At 40.1% G+C, this 25,514-nt stretch overlaps 1 protein-coding gene across 1 annotated transcript in view; it reads left to right on the forward strand.

Annotated features, from left to right (window-relative positions):
• Window positions 1–25,514, forward strand: part of Fbxl7 (F-box and leucine rich repeat protein 7) — a 379,539-nt gene that overhangs the window by 348,289 nt on the left and 5,736 nt on the right. Inside the window, exon 3 of the mRNA XM_003466725.4 lies at window positions 20,037–20,648. Within this exon, the coding sequence (XP_003466773.3) occupies window positions 20,037–20,648 (612 nt within the window). The remainder of the gene's footprint in view (window positions 1–20,036; window positions 20,649–25,514) is intronic.

Below are 25,514 nucleotides of genomic sequence, written 5' to 3' on the forward strand. Positions count from 1 at the left end.
GCTTTTCTAGGAGGTGAATAAGGCTCATTGTATTCTTGGCTCAACTAACACATTTCTCCTGCTGAAATACTGCAGCTCAGAGCGATTATCTGGACCTGTTCAGTGTCACACACATTTGCTGTGCCATTTCCTCGGTCTATTTTCCCATCAGCCAGGAAGCCACTTCACTGCACCTGATCATCTCCTGCCACATATTTATTTTTTGCTCAACAATTTCTATCTTTTGTGGGGAGTTGCTTTTCCTCTTTTTAAACAGGATTGAATAATTCATAGAGCTTTCCAAAATTAAGATTTTATATGTATCTATACACATCATGTAATATAAATATATGTCCAAGATTTATAGAGAGAGTTGGACCCTGTATTGGTCCCAGGAGCCCCACAAATGGTGGTCTGCAGAGATATTCAAGTCTCTCATATGAAATGGCGTACAACCCACACGTATCCTCTGGTACACTTTCACTTGTCTGTAGATTACTTTTAATACCTAACAATGTAAATACCATGTAAGTAGTTATTATGCTGTATTGTTTAAAGAATAGCAACAAGAAAAATGTCTTCACATGTCATGACAGACATAACTATTTTCCTAAATTTTTTCAATTCCAGTTAGCTGAATCCATGGATGTAGAACCCATGTGCAGAGAGGATGGAATGTATATAATACACACACAGGCACACATGCATGCACACATGCTATCAATCATTGTAGCATTTTTGGTGCTTAATGTCAATGTTCTGAAACCTAGTTCTGCTTCAAGGGTTCTGCTGATGAAAATGATAGGATGTGAGGTCATTTACATGGAAAGGGAGTCGTCACTGAGGTAAACGGATTTGAACAAGCAATCTTTTATAAGCTTAACCTCTGGCCTGAATGGCTTGAGAAAATAATCCAAGAAACACAAAATAAAATAAAAACCCCTAGTTTTCCTCCAGCAATTCTTCAAGCAGGAGGGCAGCTGTGTTGATGCATCAGGAAAAGCTGAAGGGTAATGCCAAGAGTTCTGGGACAGTTGGGAGCTATTCAGAGACCTGAACAAAAACTCTACAAAATGAATCAGTAATACAAAGAAAAAAATAACCAAAGCCTGTAACGATCTTCCTACAAATAGAGTTGAGACAAGAAGCAGTTTTTAATGGGCCGTTATGAGAATGTTGACAGTGATGTTCAAAGAAAAGATACTGTTAGTGCTATTTCAAAGATACATACTTCAGAAGATATCAACAAGTATTTCTCAGTGCATCTCTTTTGAAATTTTTCAATTTTATTAGTACAGATTTTCCATACATAATTATTATATTCATTGTAGGGAATTGGTATGTGTACATAACATGTCTCAAACCTTTTTCCCCCTTCCTTCCATCCCTCTTTTATTTTGCCAAGATCAGCTCCATTTATTTATAAGTCCTTGTAGAATTAATTACCGTAAATACAGATCAACAACAAGAAACAGAAAACGATTATATTAAATCAAAGAACACTTTTAGATACATTGTCCATGTTTGACTGTAATCTGCAATCTCTCTCTCTCTCTCTCTCTCTCTCTCTCTCTCTCTCTCTCTTCCTCTTATCTGTTTTCTTTCCACACTTTGTTTGTACATTGAGTTCCTCATATAAGAGAAACCATGCAATATTTAAGCTTGTGTGTCTGGTTTACTTCGCTTAACGTTGTAGTGTTGAGATGCATCCATTTCCCGACAGATGACTCAAGTTTATCCTTCTTAATGACACAGTACTACTCTGTTGACTCTTTCATGAACTCAAATTCATGCAATAGAAATGAAAAAGGGAAATCACTATGGATTCTTCTGCAATCCAAAAGAGTACTACTTTGAAAATCAATGCTGTAATAAAATGGCAAATTCAGAAGAAATGAATAAATTCCTACATACATATAAAGTAGCAAATTTGAACCATGATAATATAAATATACTGAATAATCCAGTATCAGTCAGTGAAATTTAAGATCTAATTTTAAAAACTACCAACTAAAAAAAGCCCGGGTCCCAACAAATTCACTGCCAAATTCTACAAGAACTTTTAGACAAGATCTAATGCCAATATTCTTCAGATTCTTTAATGAAACTGAAAGGGAACAAGTACTCCCAAAGCTCTTCCTGGAAGTGTTACCCTGATTCCAAAGCCAGAAAGGGACCCAACCAAAAGGGAGAACTATGGGACAATGTCTTTCATAACATAGATGCAAAAGTTCTCAATTAGATACTGGCAAACGGAATGCAGCAAATCATTAAAAAAGATCATACATCATGACCAAGTAGGATTCATCCCAGGGATGCGGGGATGGTTCAACATATGCAAATCAGCAAATGTAATGCACCACAGAAACTGAAGCCAGGGGGAAAAACACATGATCATCTCAGGAGATGCAGAAAAGGCTACTGACAAAATCCAACACCAATTCATGATAAAAACCCTGAGTGAAATAAGGATAAGAAGGCCTGTCCGTTTCATTTTCTTTCCTTGTTTCCATCTTTCTTTCTTTTTCTTTCCTTCCTTCTTTCCTCTTTTCTTCTTTCTTTCTTTTCCTTGCTTTCTTTCTCTTGTTTTGTGAGGTACTAGTTGACACAGGGCCTTCACGTGCTAGGCAAATATGACTGAGCTCTAGCCCAAACCAAGCAAGTGCTTCTTTTGAACTTTTCTCAAAGATATTTGCTCCCATACTGAACACAGGACAAAAACTAGCAAGGAAGCTACTTGGAAAGCCCACCTGATAAGCTCACTGTGGTCCACTTTAGCGTCTCAGTCTTCCCTGCTCTCATCCTTGATTCTTCTTCCCAATATACAAAGAATGATCCTGATTTGAGCAACATTATGTTGTCTAAAGCCCACAAAAATATTTTCAGTTTTTTCATACTGTGAAATAAATGATGCCAGTGCTTTGTACTAACTGGTTCCAAGGCTGTCCTTGTTTTAATCTGAGGCCACCGGACAGCATTTCTACTGATAGAAATCCATTTTGGAGGAAAGACAGAAGTCACCCTCATACCTTTTCATTTTCTGACTCTCCAGCACCCCAGCAAGATAAGTCTGCACTGAAGGGTTGCAAAGGAAAAAGAAACATCATTTGTTGATGCTTATGCTGCAGAAACTATTCCTGGGGCTACCAAACAAGTTAGCAGCGGTGAGACACAGGATGACAGGTTGGAGCATTAAGTAAGAGAATCACATCTTTTGGATGGTGAAATAGTTCCAACCTTCTAAATAAAATACTTCACAGTTCCCAGGAAACCTATTATTGTGGGTTCCCTACAGTATTCAAACCACTATATCAAAACAAATCAAATAAAAGGATCTTAAAAGTAGACATTGGAGTCCATAACATAATACATATTTCCAATCAAATGAATCAATAAAACTGAAGAACATGATTGTAAAGACTGAAGTAGTATAGACTGACTGAGGTGGACATGATTTGCTTTAAGGGGAAAGAAAATCATTGCTACTCTGAATTCTTGTCTCTAAGTTATCACAAACAGAGGCACCCATTGACCCAATTTATAGACCTCCAGTTTTCTTTACAACAGTTTTATTTCTCGGTGGAAAGATAAATTAGATGAATCATTTATGAAGAGTTTAATTAATAATTTAATTCTTAATTAAGGGTAGAGTCCTCGGGGCTCTTAATGAAACCTAAATTCTTTACCAAAATATTAAGTAGAATTCTACTTCATTTCCAGATCGCAAGAAGAGAAGTCACCAGTCAGAAGGGCTGGTGACTCTAGAAATGCACTCTTCAGGAATAACTCGGATTTCTAAATCCACCACCACAGCTCGCTGAATTTGTTAGTCCATCCAGATTATCCAAACAAAACTATGATACACCTGATGGTCTATGCACAGAAGAAATTTTTTCTTATTTGTAGAATCTGGGAAGTCCAAAGTCAAGACTGAACAGATTCTAGTGAGGTCTCACTTTTTAGTTCATGGAAGGAACAACAGAGTTCTCCATGGTTTCTTTGATGTGGGCACTAATCCCATTCATGAGAGCTCCACCCTCATGACCAAAGCACCCCTGAAGATCTCACCTCCAAATACTATCACCTTGAGGATTAGGGTTCAATATGAATTTTTCAATGATACAAACCTTCCGTCTTTTGCACTGAATGACAGGTGCTAGAAGGATTAAATAATCCTTTCTTTGTTACTGTATGTATTTAAATTAATAAGATGTAATTTATTTCTTCACAAGAGTCTTCTGAAAGGAACCACAGGTCATTAAGGTAAACAAGAATGCAATAAAACCACAGGTACATCGTATCACTAGGTCTCATACAAATTATTACCCTTCTGAATGGGACTGAGACCTAAGTAATTCTCCCGCCTCAAAAGGATTTTTGGATGATACCCAAACAATTGGACATGAATGCAGATAATTGGATTTGCATCCCTAATAAGTTTTAATCTGATGTGATTGCCATGTCTTGCTGTGTATTGTTCAGGTTTAATTTTTCAAGTTAATATCTATTTTAAAATGCAAGTACCTGAGGAATTGCATCCTTCAACAATTAACTTGCTTTCTTATGCCTATCAAAAGTGATGTGATTAAAGTATGAACTGATAACCGCATTTAAATAGGACCCATCAAAACTCCAATCCAATAATGCACACTCCGTACCCTGTGTTAACTTCTAAAAGGCAAATATTCCACTACCTCCCTCTCATTGGGTGGTTCCTTGCCTTCTCTCTGAGCACAGCAATAGCTGTATATTAATATAAATGTGTCTGGCTTCCACATGGCTATTCTGTTCTCCTCCTAACAGCATATGCTTCATATTTGAAATGGAACAGGATGTTTAAAGCTATGGAGCTATTAGTTTGTTTTCCTTAGAAGGCACAGATACCCCAGCATGTAACACCCAAGTGTTCTTAATGTCTCTACTGAAAAGTACTCAGTATTGCATATATGTCTACACAGTTATGCTACCTAAGTGGTCTAATGTTCTGAGCTAGTACATTTCTGCCATTTGCTGCCATGGTGTTGATGGAAGACAACTGAATAATATACAAAGTAAGCAGTTGATTTTTCTAAAAGAAAAACTTTCAAGATGACTTGAGGAAGTTGGTACAATTCTAGTTTTTGTAAAATAAACTTCCATCCTGTCTTGTGGCATGTTTGAATGGCATGTTAGCCCATGTTTGAATTGAGCACTTTCTTTTTTTTTCTAATTTTAAAGAATATAAAACCAAGGAAAATGAAGGCCAGGCATGGTGGCTCATGCCTGTGTAATTCCAGCACTCGGGAGACTGAGAGAGGAAAATCGCTGTGAGTTCGAGGCCAACATGGGCTACAAAGTGAATTCAAGGCCAGCCTGAACTGTATAGTGAAACCCTGTCTCAAAAAGACCAAAAAAAAAAAAAAAACTTCTGGCCAAATAAAACAGAATAAAACCAATCAAAACAGTGTAAAGTGATACACACAATAGGAAATCAACAATGGCTACCATAATGCATCTTGTCTTCAAAATAGCTGCCCATATCATCCGACATATTAAAATAAAAAAAGAACAGAATGTAAAAAAAATTTAAAATAATAAAATTTTTAAAAAAGAACAGAACAATAAAAGCAAAATAATGAATGCAATACAGATCTTCAAAACAAAAGTAAATCCAAAATGGCTACCATACTATATTTTATTCTATATGAAGTACTGCCCATGCCATCAGATACAATAAAATCAAAGAAGACAAAACAGAATTACACCAAAGCAAACAATGAAAATGATACAGTACTTTAAAGTAAGATAATCATGAATTAGCACTGGCCACCACCTTCACAAGGTGATCTCTATAGATGTTATGTTGTGTATTGTCATCATTTAAATGGATGATCAGACCATGGGCTCAAGGCCTACATCATCAATGAAATACTGAGTACTACAAGCATTAAGTTCTATTTTACTTCATTAGCTATCATTTTGGCCTGTGTGTCTCCAGATCACCCAACTAAGCACTTTCTCTTTTAGGAGGAAATGTGTCTTTCTTTCCTAGGCCCCCTAAGTAGATCTCAAGTTGACTATGCACAATTCAAGGGCCAATGATACAGTTCTTTCAGCAAGGCTTCCAAATGGAGAAAAATAATAGAACTATCTTCAGAAATCCAATACCATGTTGTCATTTCAGCCCTTCAAGGTGGATTCACTGTCTTTGCCCTCTGATCTCTAGGCAAGCAAGGTAGAACCTCTGACAATGTTCTCATAATGTTGATGTGAGAGATTTTAAAAGGCAAGTCTGAGCAATTGAGAAGGGCAGACACCATAGCACTGAAGAGTTCCTCCCACCACTTGTTTGAGCCCAGGAGCTCTGGAGCAAAAATGCTGGGAGGAAAAGGGATAGGGGTCACCTCAGGTAACCTCTGGAGTCCACCTGCAGAGAACCTACACATGGAAGATCAGGCCAGAGGCTGCAGTGAGGAGTAGAAACAATTTCAAAACTCCAGGCATCCTATTTCAGGAATGGAAGAGCGGAGAAAGGGACCCATCTAGGAAAAGAAATATTTCTTCCTTAAAGAGCTAACTCCAAGCTATTTAGAGACTTGGAAAGGTGGTTAGGTTATGCTCCATGCAATGTGACTAAGACTCTCTTCTTCCTGCATTCCCACACACCTCCATCCAGAAAGACCAGCATCTTCTTGGTTCATCTTGTTTGGTTGCTTTCTCATGCTGGCCTTGGTATGCACCGGAAACTCTTTCTAGTTAGAAGCCCTTCCTCCTCCTTTATGCAAACAAAGGGAGGGAGAAGGGGAGTTCACAATTTACTCAGATGTTTGAGGGATTTTTTTTTTTTTTTTTTTTTTTTTTTTTTTTTGGTGATTGGAGTTCTTAATTTTGAAAGATGGAATTTTAATAGATTTTTTTATGGAATCTCTTTTCAAGAAGATTAAAGATATTACAGTATAGCAGCCACCTTAGTTGTCTTTTCTGCTTCTTATCCAACTTGAATTTTAAAAATTTTTGTAGGACAAACTGCCATAATTAATTCAAAGAAGCCCAGCACAAGGGAAGGAGAATGGCTCTTGTCTCATCTTTCCTGCAGTGTGAGGATCATATTGCATAGTTGTGAATAGTGTCTATCTTTTCATGTAACTTTTGGAGAGTTTGTTTTTACACTTTGTGGAAATAAAGGGAAGAGTTGGAGAAATAATGATTATTTTAGCTATCTAAATTTAAGATTGGCATTGTGAAATACAGCACCTTTCAAAATACAGTATACTAGTCTCAACAAATCTTATATTATGTTCATATTTTAATCCCATCTATAATGTCATAGGGCTACTTCAAGAATTGGTTTTGGAGATTCTGAAACATTTCTGAATTTAAACCAGATTTGTTCAGACTATGCCATATGTTAGTCAAATGTTAATTTTGACCATCTTGTCTGACATTTTGTGTACTGACTCACAGTTAAAAACATACAAATTCATAACCCTGATATGAATATATGATGTTCTTTATTCTATATTCTGATTATATGGCAGCATCAAACTCTTAATTATAAACCTTTTGTGGATTTTGTGGCAAAAGTCATGATTCTCTGCTGTGATTATTAGGTAGGTTATGGTTGTAGTGAGTTTCTGTTAATTTTATTTGGGTCATTTTACAACTCAAATCATAAGCAGAACTATTACTGGTGATAAAAAATAATTTTTACTGTAAGATCAAAATTATTCCCAGGAATGTAAGACAAAAAAAGAAAGTTATATCAATATCTACATATTTATTATCTTACATATTAATCCTGGTTAAAATCTTTCTAAATTTTTTCTTGAAAGAAAACCCTCTATTTTGTAACTATTTGATTGTATTTGTTTAGGTTATATTTTAGTAATGAAAAACATACACAGTCTGTAATTAATGTTATAGCCGAGGAAGAATGTTAGAATTAGGTATTTGATCGTTCATCGTTACTTGTGTCCGCCATACTATATTTAAGTGTCACTACTGTCAATCTCCAGTTGTCCTGCTGAATTATTTCACATGACCTGACGTTGTTCATGGTTTTGCAAGGGCTCTTCTAATCATCTGACTATTGTCTTGCTGCAAGAGACAACATGAATCAGTCTCTTACCTATTAATCATTTTTTTCTTTTCTTCAAAATGATCTGAAATTCCAAAACAATAAAGTGTTCACATTTCACTTTATAATCTAACATCGATACATTTTTATCTTACTTTTCATTTAAACCTCTGTAAGAGACCTTGTTTTCTTATTGCTCAAAAAGAACTAACCTATTTTCTAGAGTCCAGCCTGCAAATAATTTGATCCAGAATAAAGGCTTAGTTTAAAACAGTTTAAAACTTTAAGACAGTTCTTATTATATAAACAAAAGCTGTATCGCCTGGTCAACCTCTGTTCATAATGAATGAATCAGAAAAATGCTTTTAGTATCTTTGACACTCTTTGTTTACTAATTTAACAGAGGAATGTTTTAAAACCAAACAAATAACCACTGGAGCAAAGCTGAAACCTTAATTCTATAATATAATGTCAGAGTGAATGTCAGTGCTTGCTGGTAAATGTATTTTGAGCCCAGTTCTAACCCTAAGGTGAGTGAAGTAGGTCCACCAAAGAGTGACCTCTGTGCTGTGGATTGGAGGAAGCCACAGGGAAGAGTGCAGAGGGTAGGAATGGACAGAATGGGCTTCAGTTTAAGTCCCTAATGTGTGTATATGGCCCCAGCCCTGCCTAAACCCCAATCCATATCACAATATCAAATCATAACCTCCTAGAAGGAAATACATATGTCATCAACTGAAAGGAAATATCTTACTCTATGAATTTATATAAATGAACCAGAATTCAATATTTAATTTATTTTATGACTAAACACAGCTCTTGAATTTGCATAAAAGAGAAATAAAAGCAAAAGTTGCCCAGAAAAGTAATCTTAAATAGAAATCATCTTCTGTTTATCAAATGTATATTTCCTATCCTCCTGGTTCCCAAACTCCACCCAAGCATTTTTGAAAAAGAATTTTGTGACTAAATGAAGAATTTTAAAGACAAATCCAAATGTCATATTATATAATTAGGGATTTATATTTTGATTTGCTTTTCAAGCTTGGTGCAAATACTTAGATATATACAATAAATATAAACTTTTATGTATTTTCTAAAGAGAAACATGACTCAGAAACTTTATGCCATTGGGATATGGGTGTGTTGGGGAGCTTATGAAAGATCCTCTTTGCATGGTAATATATTATTACAGTTGCTATGCATAGGTTTTCCAGAAGTATTTCAGTTTTCCTGAATTCTAATCTGCAGATGAATTTCCAACTATTATTATTAATTTTACCTTTAAATGAGAGCATCCTAAAGAAAAGTGTGAAGTCAGTTTTGAAAACTAAGATGATTGGTCAAGAATTGAGCCCCTGATAGTCTTTCATTGTGAATCCACTCTTTGTATTAGTTGATATTGGGTCCATTCTTTGGAAAACCCTTACCCTAAGGGCAGTTTTGGGAGCTGTCAAGAAGTTATGAACTTGACTAGAGAAAGCAAAGGGAATGCCCCTCAAGAAGTTTACCCTAGGTCAGTATAAGGAACCAAATCCCACCACACTGCAAACAGACCCACAGCACAAAAAATAAAGCAGGATCTAAAGTGAGCTAAGTTATTTTCTCTGCTTGATAATACAGAAACAATAAAATGTACCTCTTTATTTTGGGGTTACTGGTTCTCCCTAGCATTTAAAAATGTTGGTAGGAAATTTGAATTTATGCATATATATTTATATGACACTTAGAGCTGTATCTTCCATATAATTAATGTTTTATATATAAATTACACAACAAATTCTAAAGAATATTGATGATAGAAGAGCATATTTTTAAATAACTAAGGAAATACGGGGATTTGCTTTGTTTTGGAAACATTCCGACTCACTGTTGATCTTTTACATGATCGTAAGTTTAGTGAAATTTTCTAGTTTTCTCACTTGAAAGTTGAATCTATGAGCCAGACTCTTGTTCCCTGTGGGGCTTGTTTTCCGCTGTGAACTGAAATTTTCTAAGTATCTCATAGTAGACTCTAAATTCAATTCTGTGTCACCTGTTGTACTTTAAAAGCTGTAAACATTGGGATTCTGTGACTGTTCATGAGGAAATGAGAGGCAAGCATTGTCTGACTACTGAGGATAGAAAACGGTGAAGACCGCCTTCTAATGTATAATTTGGAGATTTAAATGATAGATTCCAAGCATTTTTCATGGAATTTTATGTGTTTCTTCTCTTATCAAGACAAGAGCTGGCTCATTTCCCAAGCCTTGCAAGGCTATCTGTGAATCTTGTGGAAGACAGGGAATAGAATCTTACACTCGTAAAGAAAAGCTAGTTCTGATTATTATTATTGATGTATGAATCAGTTTGGGAGGAACCGTGAAAGTTCTTATTCTACATTAAATAACCAAACGTCAATGAAATAGGTCTTAAAATTCTAAGCCAGTATGAGTGTTACTCTTCTTTATTTGTTGTGCATTTTCATGTTTTAATGTGATGAGATGTGAATGGTGAGGGGCAGAAGGTGTCCTCAGGAAAAAAGCACTGCACGTTTGGCTCCATCTCCTGAGGAGGCTAATATTATTAAATTCCGAGTGTGTACTGCCTCAGCTTAAATTAAGTGAAGTACCAAAGACAAAATATGAAATGTTGATAAATTGGAGAGAGGTTCCAATCCCTTCAATCTGAAACATCTGAGTCCTCCAAGTAGTTCCCATAAATATTTCTGACTGCAGCCAAAAGGAAACTGGAACAGATTTGTGGTCATACCAAGTAACAGCCGAGAGCTGTCTTGGTGTAGCAGAAGCAGGTAAAAACCTGAGGGAATCAGAGATGAATGAGGCAGCTCCTGGCCTCAAGATGCTTGGACTTTATTGGGAGGAGAGGTTACTTGGTGGGAAAGGCTAGGATGCAGAGCTGTTTCAGATCAACGAAATCACTAAAAACAGCTAGCTAGAGGAGGACCTGGAGGACTTGAGAGAGAAGCTGACCTATTGCCAGAGACTTAAGCAATGACTGAGACATTGTCCCTTAATCTGGTTGGAAGAGGCTCTTCATCTTGGAGAAGTGTGTATTTTTTGGAAGAGTCTCATACATACTTTTTAAAAGATGGACTTTATTCCCTGGTATAATACCTGGTATATCGTAAGGATTCAGTAAAAGTTACAGAAAAAAAAAATTGTATTGGTTTCCTGAGGCTACTACAGTGTTACATACCAAAAACCAGGGAGCTTCGAACAGAATTTCCGTCTTCCAGTCTTGAGGCTGGAAGTCCAACATCAAGTTGTTGGCATTCCTGTCCTGGAGGATGCTTGCTTCTTTCAGGTGTTTCTTGCCTTGCAACAGTGTAGCAAGCTATCTCCACGTCCATCTTTGTGCACACCAGTAATCATCCCTGTGTGACGCAGTCTCCTCCACGGATGTTTGTTTTCTCTGCTTATAGGAACCCGTGTCACAGTGAACTGGCGCCCACCCTGTTGGAGTATGCCTTCGTGTTAATTTGCTCACATCTATGAAGACCTTCTTTCCAAATGTGGTCCCATTCACAGCTCCTGAGAGTAAAAGTTCAATATATGTTTTAGAACAGCACAGTTCAACCCATAACAGAAGAAAGGAACCATTCAGTGGGGAGGGAAACAGATCCGTATTTTAGAAACTTTAAATGAGGCGTGAAGACCTATCAGCAAGGCAGAGGGCCGGAGGAAGACTAGAGTCAGGAATATCACTTAAGTAGTTGTTGAAAAGAAATAAGACGCTAAGAACTTGAGCTGAGGTGAGCAAAGTGGAGAGAGCAGGGAAGGAGGTGTGAGACGGGCTGCTGGACACAGTGCAGTGCAGGAAGGTAAAAGGTTTTAGCTCGGGGAGCAGATAAGCGATGAAGCATGAATAACACACCAAGTGAGAGGAGAAGCTTGTTTTGCAAAGACTGTTGATGAGTTTATCTTGCAGGCATTGCACAGGAGATAAATAGCAGATGTGCTGGTGGAGGGAGCCACTAAGCCAGTTTTCCATAGAAGGCTCTTCAGGGATGGAATTGTTCTCTGTGCTAAGTAAATTAGCTACTGCCCACTCATGTGCCATGGTCAGTGTGTCTGAGGAGCTAAGTTCTCAGTTTAATGTAATGAATTTAATTTCCAATAATCACAGGTTCCTAGTAGCTACAGAGAGGTAACACGTTCCTGGGCATGTCCATTTAATGTTTGACACAGGCACAGAAATAGAAAGGGAACATGGCCTGGACCGTGCATTCAGCTCCAGGAGTCCTTAGCTCATAGGCAACTCGTGAAGCCATGGAGGGCTGTAGGTCCACCCAGAGACAGCCAGGAGCTGAAAGAAAAGAGACTAAGATGAAACTCTGGGGGGAACACCAGTACTGAAGGGGATCACCATAGAAGAAATTCAGAACATGAGTATTGCAGAGAAAAACAAAGGAAAGAATAAAATTGCAGAAAACCCAAGAGAAATTTCAAGAAGAGAGGTGTCTACCATATCAAAGAAAAATAGATTGCATTAAATACATTATGAGAAGAAATTTACATAGCTTGCATTTTCTTTTACCAGACAACACAATGACTGTATTTTGTTGACTAAGAGTAAGTACTCTGTACTCTAATGATGAATTTTATTTTTGTGTTTCTCCCACTCCAAGACATGAGAAATATTTGAAAGTTTTGTAGAGGCAAGAGTGAGGAATTCATTCTTCCTGACAATCTCATGGAATCTTCAATACTACATCCTTAAAACATAGCCCATAGTAGGGGGCCCCAGAAATTCTTTTTCAAGAAGTTCTTAGTGGAGGTTTTATTGTTTTTAAATGCCCCACTAATGATAACCCCACTTTTTAGAGCCTTCGCCTAACTCGTCTGTGAAGCGAGCAGAGTTCTTTCCAGCTTATGGAAGAGGGGTTTCTGGCTCATGAGGTTTCAGTGACTTACAGAAGATGATACTTGAATTCCATTTTGTCAACCTTCAGTGCCCCTCCTCAGCAACTCTTGTATCTTGCTGTCCTAATTGTTACCATATGTGCCCATCACCTTAGATTCACTTAATATTTTCAAAGTAAACTTGTTATTGTTTAAAAACCAAGGATGATAGCATTACCTTACTTAGCCAAAAATTATCAGAAATAGATGATGATTTTAAAATAAAATAAAAAAACAATTATGAACTCTACAAAACAAAAAGGAAATTAGGAAATGTTAAAAAGAAATACTGAAATATATTCTGTCATGGGAGTTTATCCTCTTGCTTGTGAAAAGTGTGGCTTCTTGTAGCAATGTTACTCACTCAGGGATCAAACAGCCTACATTGCCTTAATGTATAAATACCATATGGTCATCTCCCTTTATAGATAAGAAACAGAAGCATTTTAAGAAGTCATTATTTCAGCACAAAATAAAACCAAAAGGTTTCTGGTGAATTATGATCTAGGATTCAGTGTCTTAGGTCATTCTGATTTTCCCTGAGTATAAATTTCCCAAAAGATACTTTCTAGATACTTTGCAGGCAAAATCCAAAGAAGCCATTCTGTATATTTGACTGATTTTATTTATAGCTTTTAGAGCAACGTGCTTTAACAGCTTCCTTAGCTCTGTGGATAATTCTTTCTGGCAGAGCTACAGCAAAAGTGAACCCAGGCTTAGTTCAAATACTGTTTAACATTGGGAGACTGTTGTTCAGGTATAAAGAAAGAACTGGACATGGACCAGACCACATACGCTCTTACTAGAAAAGGTGTACTGTCCTCATCAGGATTTTACCTGGCACTGGACCAGGTGCCTGACAAAGCAGGTGTTTTGTTCTTGGATGGGAGTCTTAGCCATCAGCTGATTATACAGACTCTACTTTCTGATGACATTTCTAAAGAAAACATTTGAGTCTAAAAGGAAACTCCCTCCGGGCAAGATACAAGGCTCACCTTCTGTCTGCACATTTCTACTCTACAGCAGCTAGTGCCTTAAGTTCCAGGTCGTTTACGTGATCTGCACCACATTAAAAGAAAATATTTTGAAATCAAACAAGAAGAAAAGTGATCACTCAGAGTGTATTATTTTCTCACTAGCTATGTTTTATAGATCTGTTTTTTTAAGCTTGAGTTTAAGCTAAGAAAAGAGACCTTGCTTTTTATGGTGCTAGTTCTTGTGGAGAAAGACAACTTATAATGGAAAGTATCTTGGAGAAAAGTTTGGTAATCAGAGGGAAGAAATCCAGAGGAGCTTTGTAAATTTGGACTTTGAAAGCCCAGGGTAATGTAAATAGACTTCCTAGGGTGTAAACAGCAGTGGTTTGAAAATAAAAACTTGTACAAAATAGGAAGCTAGCTAGTTAGAAGAGAATGTGGCTAACAAGTATGTGTGTAAGAGATGCCTTGAATGTTTTCGATACTGTGCTGTAATTACTAAAAATTTCCAGGACTTTTGAAACCATGAGGAAAAAAAAAAGTTTATAGTGTTTATTGCACAAAAAAATGCAGCTATTCTTTTTAGTAATTTTTAGCCATTTAAAGTTACTTAAGAAAAAAATTCCCATACAAATTTCAAATTTAAAATATATTAAGTATTCATGGAGCCAGAATTTTTTAAAATTCAAGGAACATACTCTTAGTTTAGCCAGCCAACAGAGAATGTAGCAATATTTTTTTTTACAAAAAGACAATTACATTGATTCGACTGAAGGCTCACCAGTGTGTCAAACAAAAATTACATTCGTTATGAGATCACCCAAAAGCACACTAAAAATATGGTTTAATTGAAGTTTTCCACTGCTGGGAAGTTCTACACTGATTGTCTCTGTCTTGGAATTTTAAAAACTGACTTTTATTTCTAGACTTAGAAATAGAGCTTTCCTGCCCTTTACCAGTCTGGTTTCCCAGCTGGTTTTGTGTGATACAATGCTTGCCCAATCATCCTTTTTCTCTCTCTCCAAAGGATTACAAGAAACTGGAGATGTCAGAGTCCATGCTCTGGAGACACTTTAGTGGGACTGTGACTTGGGGTTGGGGGGAGGTAGATGTATTTGCTGTATAATCTAGTCAAATGCAGTAACTTCCTTCCTAGGTGTCAGTTAGGTAGACAGAACGATGACTGTTAAATCATTCAGCGAATGAATGAGTCTTGTCTTTTCTGTATATAGCCCTGCAATCCAAGAATCTATGGCACCCCATTTTACTGAATATCTTTCCTTTTCTTCTCTATCTAGACTATTCATTGCAGTCCATTCTGTTTCTCTTTCTACAGACAGCAATGTGGTTTTTGGTTGACGTAGGTGTTGTTCTGTGATATTTTTTTTTTCATATATCCAGCTTCCTTGAGTCTTGGAAGGCCCAGGTCTTCCAAGTACAAAGTATATATCCTGCTGCTTGAGTAACTGGTCATTTCTCCTTTCCATTCCCGAATTCTGCTTTTGTGGTATTTGCATCCCTATCTCTTCTCAGATCTTACTTATGCATAAGTGACATTGTTTTCTTTCCTCTGATAGATTTCTCTGTCAGTTCCCTGATTCATCTCTGCACCCCACTAAACTATGTGGAAGGGCTACATTCTGAGAAATGTGTCATTAGGTTAGTTCATCACTGTGAGAACATCACAGAATGTACTTATGCAAACTGTGATAGCTACAACCTCACGAGGTAATAGGACCTTGTGGGCATACGTAGTCTATTCTTTTACCAAATTGCCTTTATGAGACACAGGAACATTATTCATAGTTTACCTTTAACAGATTCCATTATTAACCTACTTACTTATTCTTGAAACAAAGTATTTTCTCAAAGACTACTTATGGTCGTCTCAACAAATTTTAAAAGGCCACCTCTTTATGCATATTCTGGAGCTTTTTAATATGCTGTGTCAATGTACTACATTTTAAGAATTTGGGCATTCCCTTTCCTGACTTTGCAGGTAACATTATTTCTTCAAATAAAATGATCAAGAGCCTTTTGTGCATGCCACAGTTTAAAGGTACTTGATGTAGGTAGCAGCCGACTTGATTGTTTCGATAGAAGCTTTTGGTCATGAGTGTTTTATTGGGTGGTTTTTTGTAAATCCCAATTTCCTATTCAAAGCTAAACTTTCATTGTGGAATTCTTCCATTTATTACTTATGAATCACTTCATCTTGCTGAGGGGAACAATAAGGAAAGATGGACTACAGCGGCCAATTTTTACAGAAATATATACAGAAGTGTACAGTGTATTAAAAACAGCAGTTATCCTCTCCGAGTTTATTGGTAAACTGTGCTTTAGCCCCGAGAATGTCACCTTTATGCTGAGATACTCAGATCTTGTTCTGAGCATCAAGTAAGTAGAAACTCACAAGGAATTGAAGTCTAAAATTATGCTCGGGTCTACAAAATGTTTCAAGTTCAAACACAGCTGTGTTTCTGCTCGTGTGTACTGAAGGACTGTAAGACCGGAGAGAGACTTGTGACTTTCTCCTACCTCTGCACCTTTGGTCCTCTCCTCCCTGGGTGTGTGTCCACGTATCTGGCCATTGGAGGTCTTAATTTCTAACCTGTTAGAAAAATCAGCCCCTACTGCTGTACTCATTTAGCTTACAGTCCTTGGAAAGGGACAAGGGGAAAAAAATACCTACATGCAAAGGCTTGCCCTGGTCTTTTCTGGTGCAGTCAAAATAGACCTTTGGAGACAGAGATGGTGCTTGTTTGACTTGATGCCACATTCTGTTTTCCTGGTATGTAAATACATCTGGTGTTCTCCGTTGTTCTGTAAGAAAACTTTAATTATATCTCTTTTGTGACAGAAAATGACTCCATGACACATTGCATGGCAAACCATGCATATTTTATTTCTAATACTATAATTTTAAGTCTAAATGTGTGTATACATATTCTTTTACCTTATATATTTGGGGAAAATACCAAGAAAAAATATGGTGTGACAGCTTCTAGGTATGCATGCCTCAAATTAGGGCTCAGCTCTTCATTGTTTTTTTATTATCAAAAGGTATTTATTGTAGTAAAATAACTATTTCTTCCCAAAGTTTTCTGATGGTTCTTGACATATAGAAAAAGCAGAAAAAAACAGCAAATACTGTTGTGTGTTCTGATAAGAGGCATCCAACTTGCCTGGCCAGAGTTTTCCTGACTCGTCTCTTTGTGAGCACAGGACAGCAGTCCAGAATTCCTGCTGAAATCCTGCTGCTGAGCTCCGAGTACAAGAGCAACAAAGCTGTCTGGCGCACTCCTGAATGCCCAGCCCCACCCCAGGCAGCGTTCCCCGGGGGTGTGGGAGGCTGCCCTGTTTCTGAGTGTGGATTCCTTTCACACCCAGATATGGTTATTCGGTTTAAGAAATGAGAGAAAAGAACTGAAGTCATTCCGGGGAGCACAGCTGTGCTCAGCTCTGCCCTTCCATGTGGGGAGCACACGGGAGGGAAGAAATGTGAGCCAGATGGAGGCGTAGGTTATAGAAGTGTCCCTGCAGCCACACAGACTCACAGGTAAGTGTATTTCATCCCCCGACTTGTTCACGTTTCTGCAGAACTTGTTGAGTGTATTCTCCTTTAAGATGCATGACACCTGGGCAGGGAGAGAGGGCAGAGCTCACAGCTGCCACAGCGTCAGCGTGGAGAGCTCAGGTGGCCTTTCCCTCCTGGCCCAAAATAAGTTATTCCCCTGCCTACCAAAAACACTGGCAATTCTCTGAGTAGCTACATAATGTGGCAGCTTGGTACGATAGCTTCAGTGAGTTTTGAAATCCTTAATTGCTTTACACTTAAGATTTTTCTTTGAGATCTACTATTTATTATCCCTGACTTAAAAAGGGAGAAATGTGTATTTTTCTTGTGAATGATTTAAAAATATGACATTTATACCACCTGGGATAGAAATAGGCATGCCAAGTTGGATTGTTTTTTTCAACATGGAGGTACTTCTTTCAATTCATTGGTTGTGCATCTACTATATACCATAAACTGCAAGGGTGCTACTAGGACATGGAAAAAAACACATTGAACCTGCATCTCAGAAGGGCATTTAGTGTGATAAAAGACATAGGCATTGTCTGTTGCCATGGTAATGCCATCTCCTGTATCACCCCCCAACTTCAGTGGCTTAAGAGCTATTCTCGTTCACGTGTCTTTGATTTGTCAGGGCTCTGCTTACCCTAAGCTGGCCAAGCTGCTCTCTACACTGCAGGTTGGACCAGGTGTGCCTGCCCCACACATCTCCCTGGTCTTGTTAGCAGAGCTGGCCAGGGTCGTCTTCTGATGGCCGAGCAGAAGATTCAGAGGTCAAGCCAAAGTGCACGAAAGGCTTTCCTCTCTCATTCACTGGCCTACACAAGCAGCATCCCCAGCCTGAACCGAAAAGTCAGGTGATGACAAAGGAGATGAGGATGGGGGGAGGGGCGCACAGCAATGAACACGTTAGGCGAAGATAAATTCACAAACACTTACATAACCAAGGCTGGGAATTTCCCAGGTGAGCGAGTCATGTCTCACAGAGCCCAGGAAAATGTTCATAGAGGAGGTGGCATTTGCAACAGGACACAAAAGTGACAAATGTGTGAGTGGTGGGGAGTAATTCACAGAAGCATCATGAGCAAAGTGAAGTTTCAGGTAACAAGGAAAAAAGTGAAATATTACAGTAATGGAGCAGGTGGATCTGGATGGAAAAGTCCAGAGATACACAAAGCAGGTGGACTGGGGACAGAAATCCGTCAGTGCTACGGCTGGAAGTTCTCCAGGAACACAGAGTATGAATATTAATTTCCAAGGCATAAATTGTGGGAAAACACAATGTGAGAAGATACACAAGTAACTATATATATATATATATATATATATATATATATATATATAAGTTTTTTTGCTTAAGTCAAAGCTATAATGAGAGCATGACTTAGAAATCAGCAAGTCCATTCATCTATTTTATAGGTGAAGAAAATTGTGTTCAGGGGATAAATTCTCTTTCTGTTTTTCTTCTCTCACACACATACTGGTGTGTGTATATATTTGTGTATATATATCCATACATATGTATACACATGTGTAATGTAAAGTTTGTAAATATATTCATATGACATGATGTAGAGCTAGAGAGTAAATAAATTTATTGCTAAATAAATCTGAATATATATACTATACCGTATATATGTGTATGTATATTTAAAGAAAGACTAAATTCTTTCTCATATATATTGAGAGAGAGAAGTAGAAAACTAAGCTGCTGCTTCACGTGGCATTGTAAACAATTCTCAATCTTCCCAAAACTTAAAAACCACTTGTATCCTCCTCAAATGATCTTTCTGGTTTCAAGGAACCCGTCAGGACTCACATTATTCAAATGTAAAGGAAGAGTGTCCTCCAGAAGGAAAGTCAGTACTGTGCCAGGTATCTGAGGACAGCCCTGGCCCTCCTGAAATCCTGGCCTCAGGGAACAGCTGAGCAGCTCCCCAGGCCACTCTGAAAACAGCTTTCAAAAGGAGGGGTGTGAATGCCAGGGTGAGTGGGGAGCAGGCAGCAGTGTTCTCCCCTCCCCTCTGAAACACTGCCTCTCCTTGTGAATGCCACATAATTAACCACCTACCCAGCCAAAAGATAACTAGGAAAGCAAGTCAGTTTATGTACCCAGTGTCTGTTTCTCCCCAGAAGAGACGCAGTGAAACTCTGAAGCTGGCTCTGATGACCACCTTTAATGGGGACTGAAGGACAGCAGGTGATGGCCCCAGGGCCCTGGTCTGCAGAGGGGCCAGTCCATCTGGGCCGCCTTTATAAAAGAAGTTTTATGGCCACAGCCCCTCCTGTTCATTTCGGGCAGTTTTAGCACGACTTCAGCAGGGCTGAGTCATTGCAAATCCCAAACGTACACTGTATCTTGTCTGGTAGTCGTGCAGATCCTGGAGCAGCGCTCTGGCTGGGTGTGCCTTGCAGTCACTGCGTCCGGGGGTGGACTGAGTCCCGAAGAATAGTGGTGCGTGAGTGTCGCCTAGTACAAGTGTCTTCTTTCCCAGGCCTCAGCCAAGGCCCTCACACTTAACCCCTTGCTCTGTCCTTTGCAGACTCCGACCTGAGCATGCGCACACTGAGCACGCCCAGCCCAGCCTTGATATGTCCACCCACCCTGCCAGGATTCCAGAATGGAAGGGGCTCGTCCACCTCCTCGTCCTCCGTCACCGGGGAGACGGTGGCCATGGTCCACTCCCCGCCCCCGACCCGTCTCACGCACCCGCTCATCCGGCTCGCTGGCAGACCCCAGAAGGAGCAGGCCAGCATAGACCGCCTCCCCGACCACTCCATGGTGCACATCTTCTCCTTCCTGCCCACCAACCAGCTGTGCCGCTGCGCGCGCGTGTGCCGCCGCTGGTACAACCTGGCGTGGGACCCGCGCCTCTGGAGGACGATCCGCCTGACGGGCGAGACAGTGCATGTGGACCGCGCTCTCAAGGTGCTGACCCGCAGGCTCTGCCAGGACACCCCCAACGTCTGCCTCATGCTGGAAACGGTCATCGTCAGCGGCTGCCGGCGGCTCACGGACAGAGGGCTTTACACCATCGCCCAGTGCTGCCCGGAACTGAGGCGCTTGGAAGTCTCAGGCTGCTACAATATCTCCAACGAGGCCGTCTTCGACGTGGTGTCCCTCTGCCCCAACCTGGAGCACCTGGACGTGTCAGGTAAGGCAAACTGGCCTCCTGCCGTGGGCTTGCCCGATGCCCTGTCCAGAAGGGCTCCAGACAGTGCCACCCCTGCAGGGTCCCCTTCTCCGTGACTACTCCAGAGAGTGGGTTGTGGGTGACATGGAGGCCAGCACTTACAGAGAAACTGGCTGCAGGTAATCAGGGCCCTGCAGGCCAGCGTGTACCCTTTTACCAAATACCATCAGCTTCTTAGAGTCCTTAACCTGACACCTGGCACCTGGCACCTGGCCCCTGGCACCTGGTGGTTCGGATCAACATGACTTAAATGTGTCCCACTCTATCCTACACACACTTGTCTAAGAGCATCCACAGACCCTGGAGACTAGATACCTAATACAGAGAATTAGGAACCAAATGGCTTCCTGGGAGGTAGGTCATCAGCTCCCCTCTGACACTCATTACCTATGTAGAACCCGATTGCTGCCCCACACCATGGCAGTGACTACGCCATGGCTGTGCACCAGACCACAAATCACTCAGTTCTTTGTGCGCTCAGGATGGCTTGCCATTCCACTCACCTGGTCACATCTGCCCGGGAAGGTAGCTCCTTGTATTTCAGCCCCTCATCCCACCTACAGGTTAATTCTAGAGTATTTCTTAAACAAAACACTCAATCCCATAGTGCAAAGATAAGGAGCATTGAATCAAACCTCCAGTTCTTTTAAAAATGGGAGGAAATCCCAGCATGACTGCTTGGCTTTGAAACCTCTCACAGGCAGGCAGAATTAAAGGCCAGAGTCCAGCTTTGGCACCAGGCAGGGATCAGCTCTGACGGATGATCCCTTTCTTTATGGCATGCACTGCAAAGTCAGAGGAGGAGTATGTGAGAAGCATTGGAGAGCCACAGAAGCCAGCAGCACGAGCTGTAACCTTAAGGACTGTTGGGGGAAGAGTCAAGAGTTAAAAACAGAATTTGGGGTTTACAAGCACCTAAGGTAAACGATGCCCTCCAACAAAACCTGAGGTAAATCTGGCTCTTCACTTGCTCTCTCTTTTGAAAGCAGACATCTGAAAATATTTCAGATGACAGTCCATTATTACTTGCAGATTCTTTCCTGGCTGGAAAGCAGCCTGCCGCTTCTCTCCTGCAGCTGGCTGCAGGACAAAACCATCGCAACTGTACGTCCACTTAGTCATGAGCAGCCGTTGGCATAAAGAAGCAGGAAATGGCGAGATTTTCTTGCATTTCTTCCCCCCAAGGAATTCTGGAAAGAGAAAGCATTGTTATGTGGTGGGAACGAGTTACAAAACTCTATGGCTTAGGACTACTCACAGCTTTCTCTAGATGCGTTTTCTCTGTAATTAAAAAGAAAAAAAAATGTGAGCCCATGTTCTTCAAGATTCTAACTGAGCATTTTATAAACATTTATAAAAATCGTTTATCTTCTCAGTTTCAAAATGATTAGTTTTGGAATCCTCATCTTTGTTAAAGGAGCTTCCCATACATTATTCATTCAGACTGCAAGCTATCATGCAGTCTCTTTGGGGGTCATTTTGAAATTCAGAAACACTAAAACTGCCTTGGGTAATTGGGAATGGAAAGTCTTGCACGCTAGCCTCAGTGGCCCATGCCTGGCCCTCTGATACCTATCCTCCACATTGGCCCGACTGAGTACATTTGTGTAGCTTCTCTGCATGTCTCTCAGTGTGAAAAGACACATTGATTTGTGGACACAAAGAATAGATGAGAGGGATCTGTCACAGTCACCAAGGTAAAGACACAGAATCCCAGATATGTGCCGGAAAAGACTTAGAAAAACTTGAAAGACTCAGTGGCCCATAAGGTTGAATTTACCATCAGTTTCTCCTACCAGTTCACTCGAGTTCTAGAAGATTTTGTAAAGGATTACAAAGATACAGAGAGAAGCCAGTGAGTGTCCGGGGTGACTTCCCCATGGAAGTCTGTTTTCCTTGGCTTCACGGGGTGCCTCTCACAATGACAATATTCTCCAGTATGCTGGACTTTGATGCTGGAATACTCATCAGAAGTTTTCTAGAAGACATGTGACTACCTCCCCCATAATTGCAAGGCTGAAAATGCCCCTACTGAATGTTATCTTTTCGTAGAAGCCAAGAGTTGCCATCTTGATCTCTGGTTCTGTATCAATACCCCGAATTCTGCTTATTTCTCAGTAGTACGGAAGACTTGATATGCCTTGTCCTCAGCACTTAGCACGGTGCCTGACACATAGCAAATACTTCCTTGATTGAATAAAAGAAGGGGAAAAAAGTAAAAGGAAAAAGTAAATACTTCCTTGATTGAATAAAAGAAGGGGAAAAAAGTAAAAGGAAAAAGTAAGATAATTCAACAAGGTAGAGAAAAAGGCCCCCAAAAGTTATTATTATGGCACAAACAGAAAGCTTGACATGTTACCTTTCATAACTGTATTTCTTAACTGTGAGACAGACAGACCAAAGGTCCTCTGAAGATGTCCATGTCCTAGTCCCTGGACAACCCTGTGTGTATTTTGCCTTGCGTGGTAAAAGGAACTGTGTAAGTGGGATTAAGTTAAGGATCTTGTGATGGGTAGGTTGTTTGGTTTATCTAGTAGACCTCATTGAACCATGAGATCTTTAAATAAGGAAGCAGGACAGTCAGGAGGAGAGAGGGGAGGTATGGGGATGAGAATGCACAGGTCGGGATGCTGTGTTTGGAGGATGAAGGATGGGGTCACGAGCCAAGGAGCCCAGGCAGCCTCTAGAAGCGAGAAAAGGCAAGGAAAGATGCTCACCTTTGCCGACCTCTTCAATTTTCATCTGTGAGGCTCATTGCAGCCTCCTGACATCTACGTTTGTAACATAATAAAATCGTGTTGCTTGAAGCCACAAAAAAGTTACCTTTTCAAGTCACTGAATATTGCTACTGCTAGCTGTAATATTTTATCATTATCACACATAATCTTTTATTGACAGCTTTAAACATCATTGGAATACATTAAAAACAACCTATTTCCCAAATATGAAACGTTGCAGTTATTGAAAATAAAATAGCTTCAAATGGATCCTCTTGCATAGAAGTCTCTCTCTCTCTCTCTCTCTCTCTCTCTCATTCTCTCCCTCTCTCTTTCTCTCTCCCTCTCTGTCTTTCTTGTATATCCAGACCATTCCACTTTGCCAGAGTCTCTCCTCTACTTGCCTGCTCAAAATACCCTTCACCCATCACAACCCTCCACACAATCAAGGGAGGGCATTTTTCAAAGTATAAGTCTAAACTTTAGTTTTCTTTAGTTTCAAATCTCTGATCATTTCCCATGATTTACAGGAAAAAGTCAAGCTCCTCAATAGAGCACACAAGACCCTAAGTGAGCTGCCCTTCCCAGGCGCCACCTACATGTGTTTTTCTCTACATGTGTACCCTTGATCTTTCCTTGTGTGGAACCATGTGCACATCCCCACATACATCACGCCTGTGCATACAAGGATGTCTGGCTCCCTCCTGGGTTTGCACACCAGTCTCTCCTCTGCCCCATCCCTCCTAAACACCCTCCAGTTGAGCCTCTTCTGCATACAGCCTGCCCTTCTCACCCCGGGGTGGGAGTTACTGTGCTAGCGGGTGCTGGCCTTCTGAGTCCAGGCAGGTGGAGCTTGTGGGCTGAGCTCTGAGACTGGGTACGTGGACATTTCCAGCTCACTCCCTCTCCACCCCTTATGAGCTTTATAGAGGCAGAAATGAGGCATTTTTATCTTTGTCTTTACGACATTATAATTAAGCAGAAGAGTGTAAGCCCTCCATGCTCACCTTTACCTCTAAAAGACTGAAAGTGCCATTGGTTCATACTGTAAGCAGCATTTCTGAAGCAGCTAAAATTTCCTCATCAACACAAGTGGGGTGGGGTGGATTCGGTGAATTTATTATGCTAAGGCCTCACATGTATGTTCTGCTGGGACTCGTGCAGCGAGCACTTGTAAATCACAGCTGTGGTCATCAATGCTGTACGTTCCTGCTTATGAACGTGCCTGGAAGTCTGCAGTTGGTCTTTGCTGACTGGGCCTTTGCACATCCCAGCAAAAGTAGAGATGTCACCCCAGTACGGAGAGGAAATAGGAATGAGCAGCAAACTCGCGAAAGTTGAGTGAAATCTGGAATCAACTGAAGGATCCCCAGATACTTTCAACCTATGAGGCTCGTTCCTTGTAGAATAATTTACAAGCTTCTGTGATGCAAGGCAAGCAGATCATCCCCATCTTAGTTTCCATTTAATCCTTCCAAGTTCTATTAATGAACCCCAAGTTCTATTAATGAACGTGTCTTACTCCTCTGTGGTCTCTCTATGCTTTCTTGTCTCTCAAATCTGCCTACTTTATTTCACTACCAGAGTACCATGTTTGTATCCAAACTATTTCCTTCTGAGATCCCCTTAGATAGCACCACTTTTGAGACTTCTGATTGCCCAGTATTTGAATCCTTATCTCATGTGAACACATGTGCCACACATCTCTCCTGTAAGCCATTAATTCTAGGCACATCCAAGTCATGTCTTACCTCTCTGTGATAACTGAAGCCTTAAATTACCTGTGTTTTAGCTGCTTCTCTCTCCTTGCTGAGAAAATATTTAGCACCCAAAATAAATGAGGGGAGGGCTTGTTTAGTTCACGGTTTGTAGAAGTTTCAGTCTATAATCAATTGGCACCAAGGCAGGGTGGCACATGGTTGAGAGGAAACCATTCATGGTGGTAGAAGGCAGCAAAAGCACCAAGAGAGGAAAGGGACAAGCTTCATTCTGTCCCTTATCCAGGCTATCCAGATTAGGGTGGTGCCTGTCCAATCACTAGACTGATCTGGCAATCCCCCACCCTTAACCCTAACACCCTTAATCCCAGCATTGTGCCATGAATCAGTCA

Source organism: Cavia porcellus, unplaced genomic scaffold (genome assembly GCF_034190915.1).
Source record: "Cavia porcellus strain 051 isolate PalLab524CR breed Dunkin Hartley unplaced genomic scaffold, mCavPor4.1 scaffold_11, whole genome shotgun sequence".
NCBI classification, from domain to species: domain Eukaryota; kingdom Metazoa; phylum Chordata; class Mammalia; order Rodentia; family Caviidae; genus Cavia; species Cavia porcellus.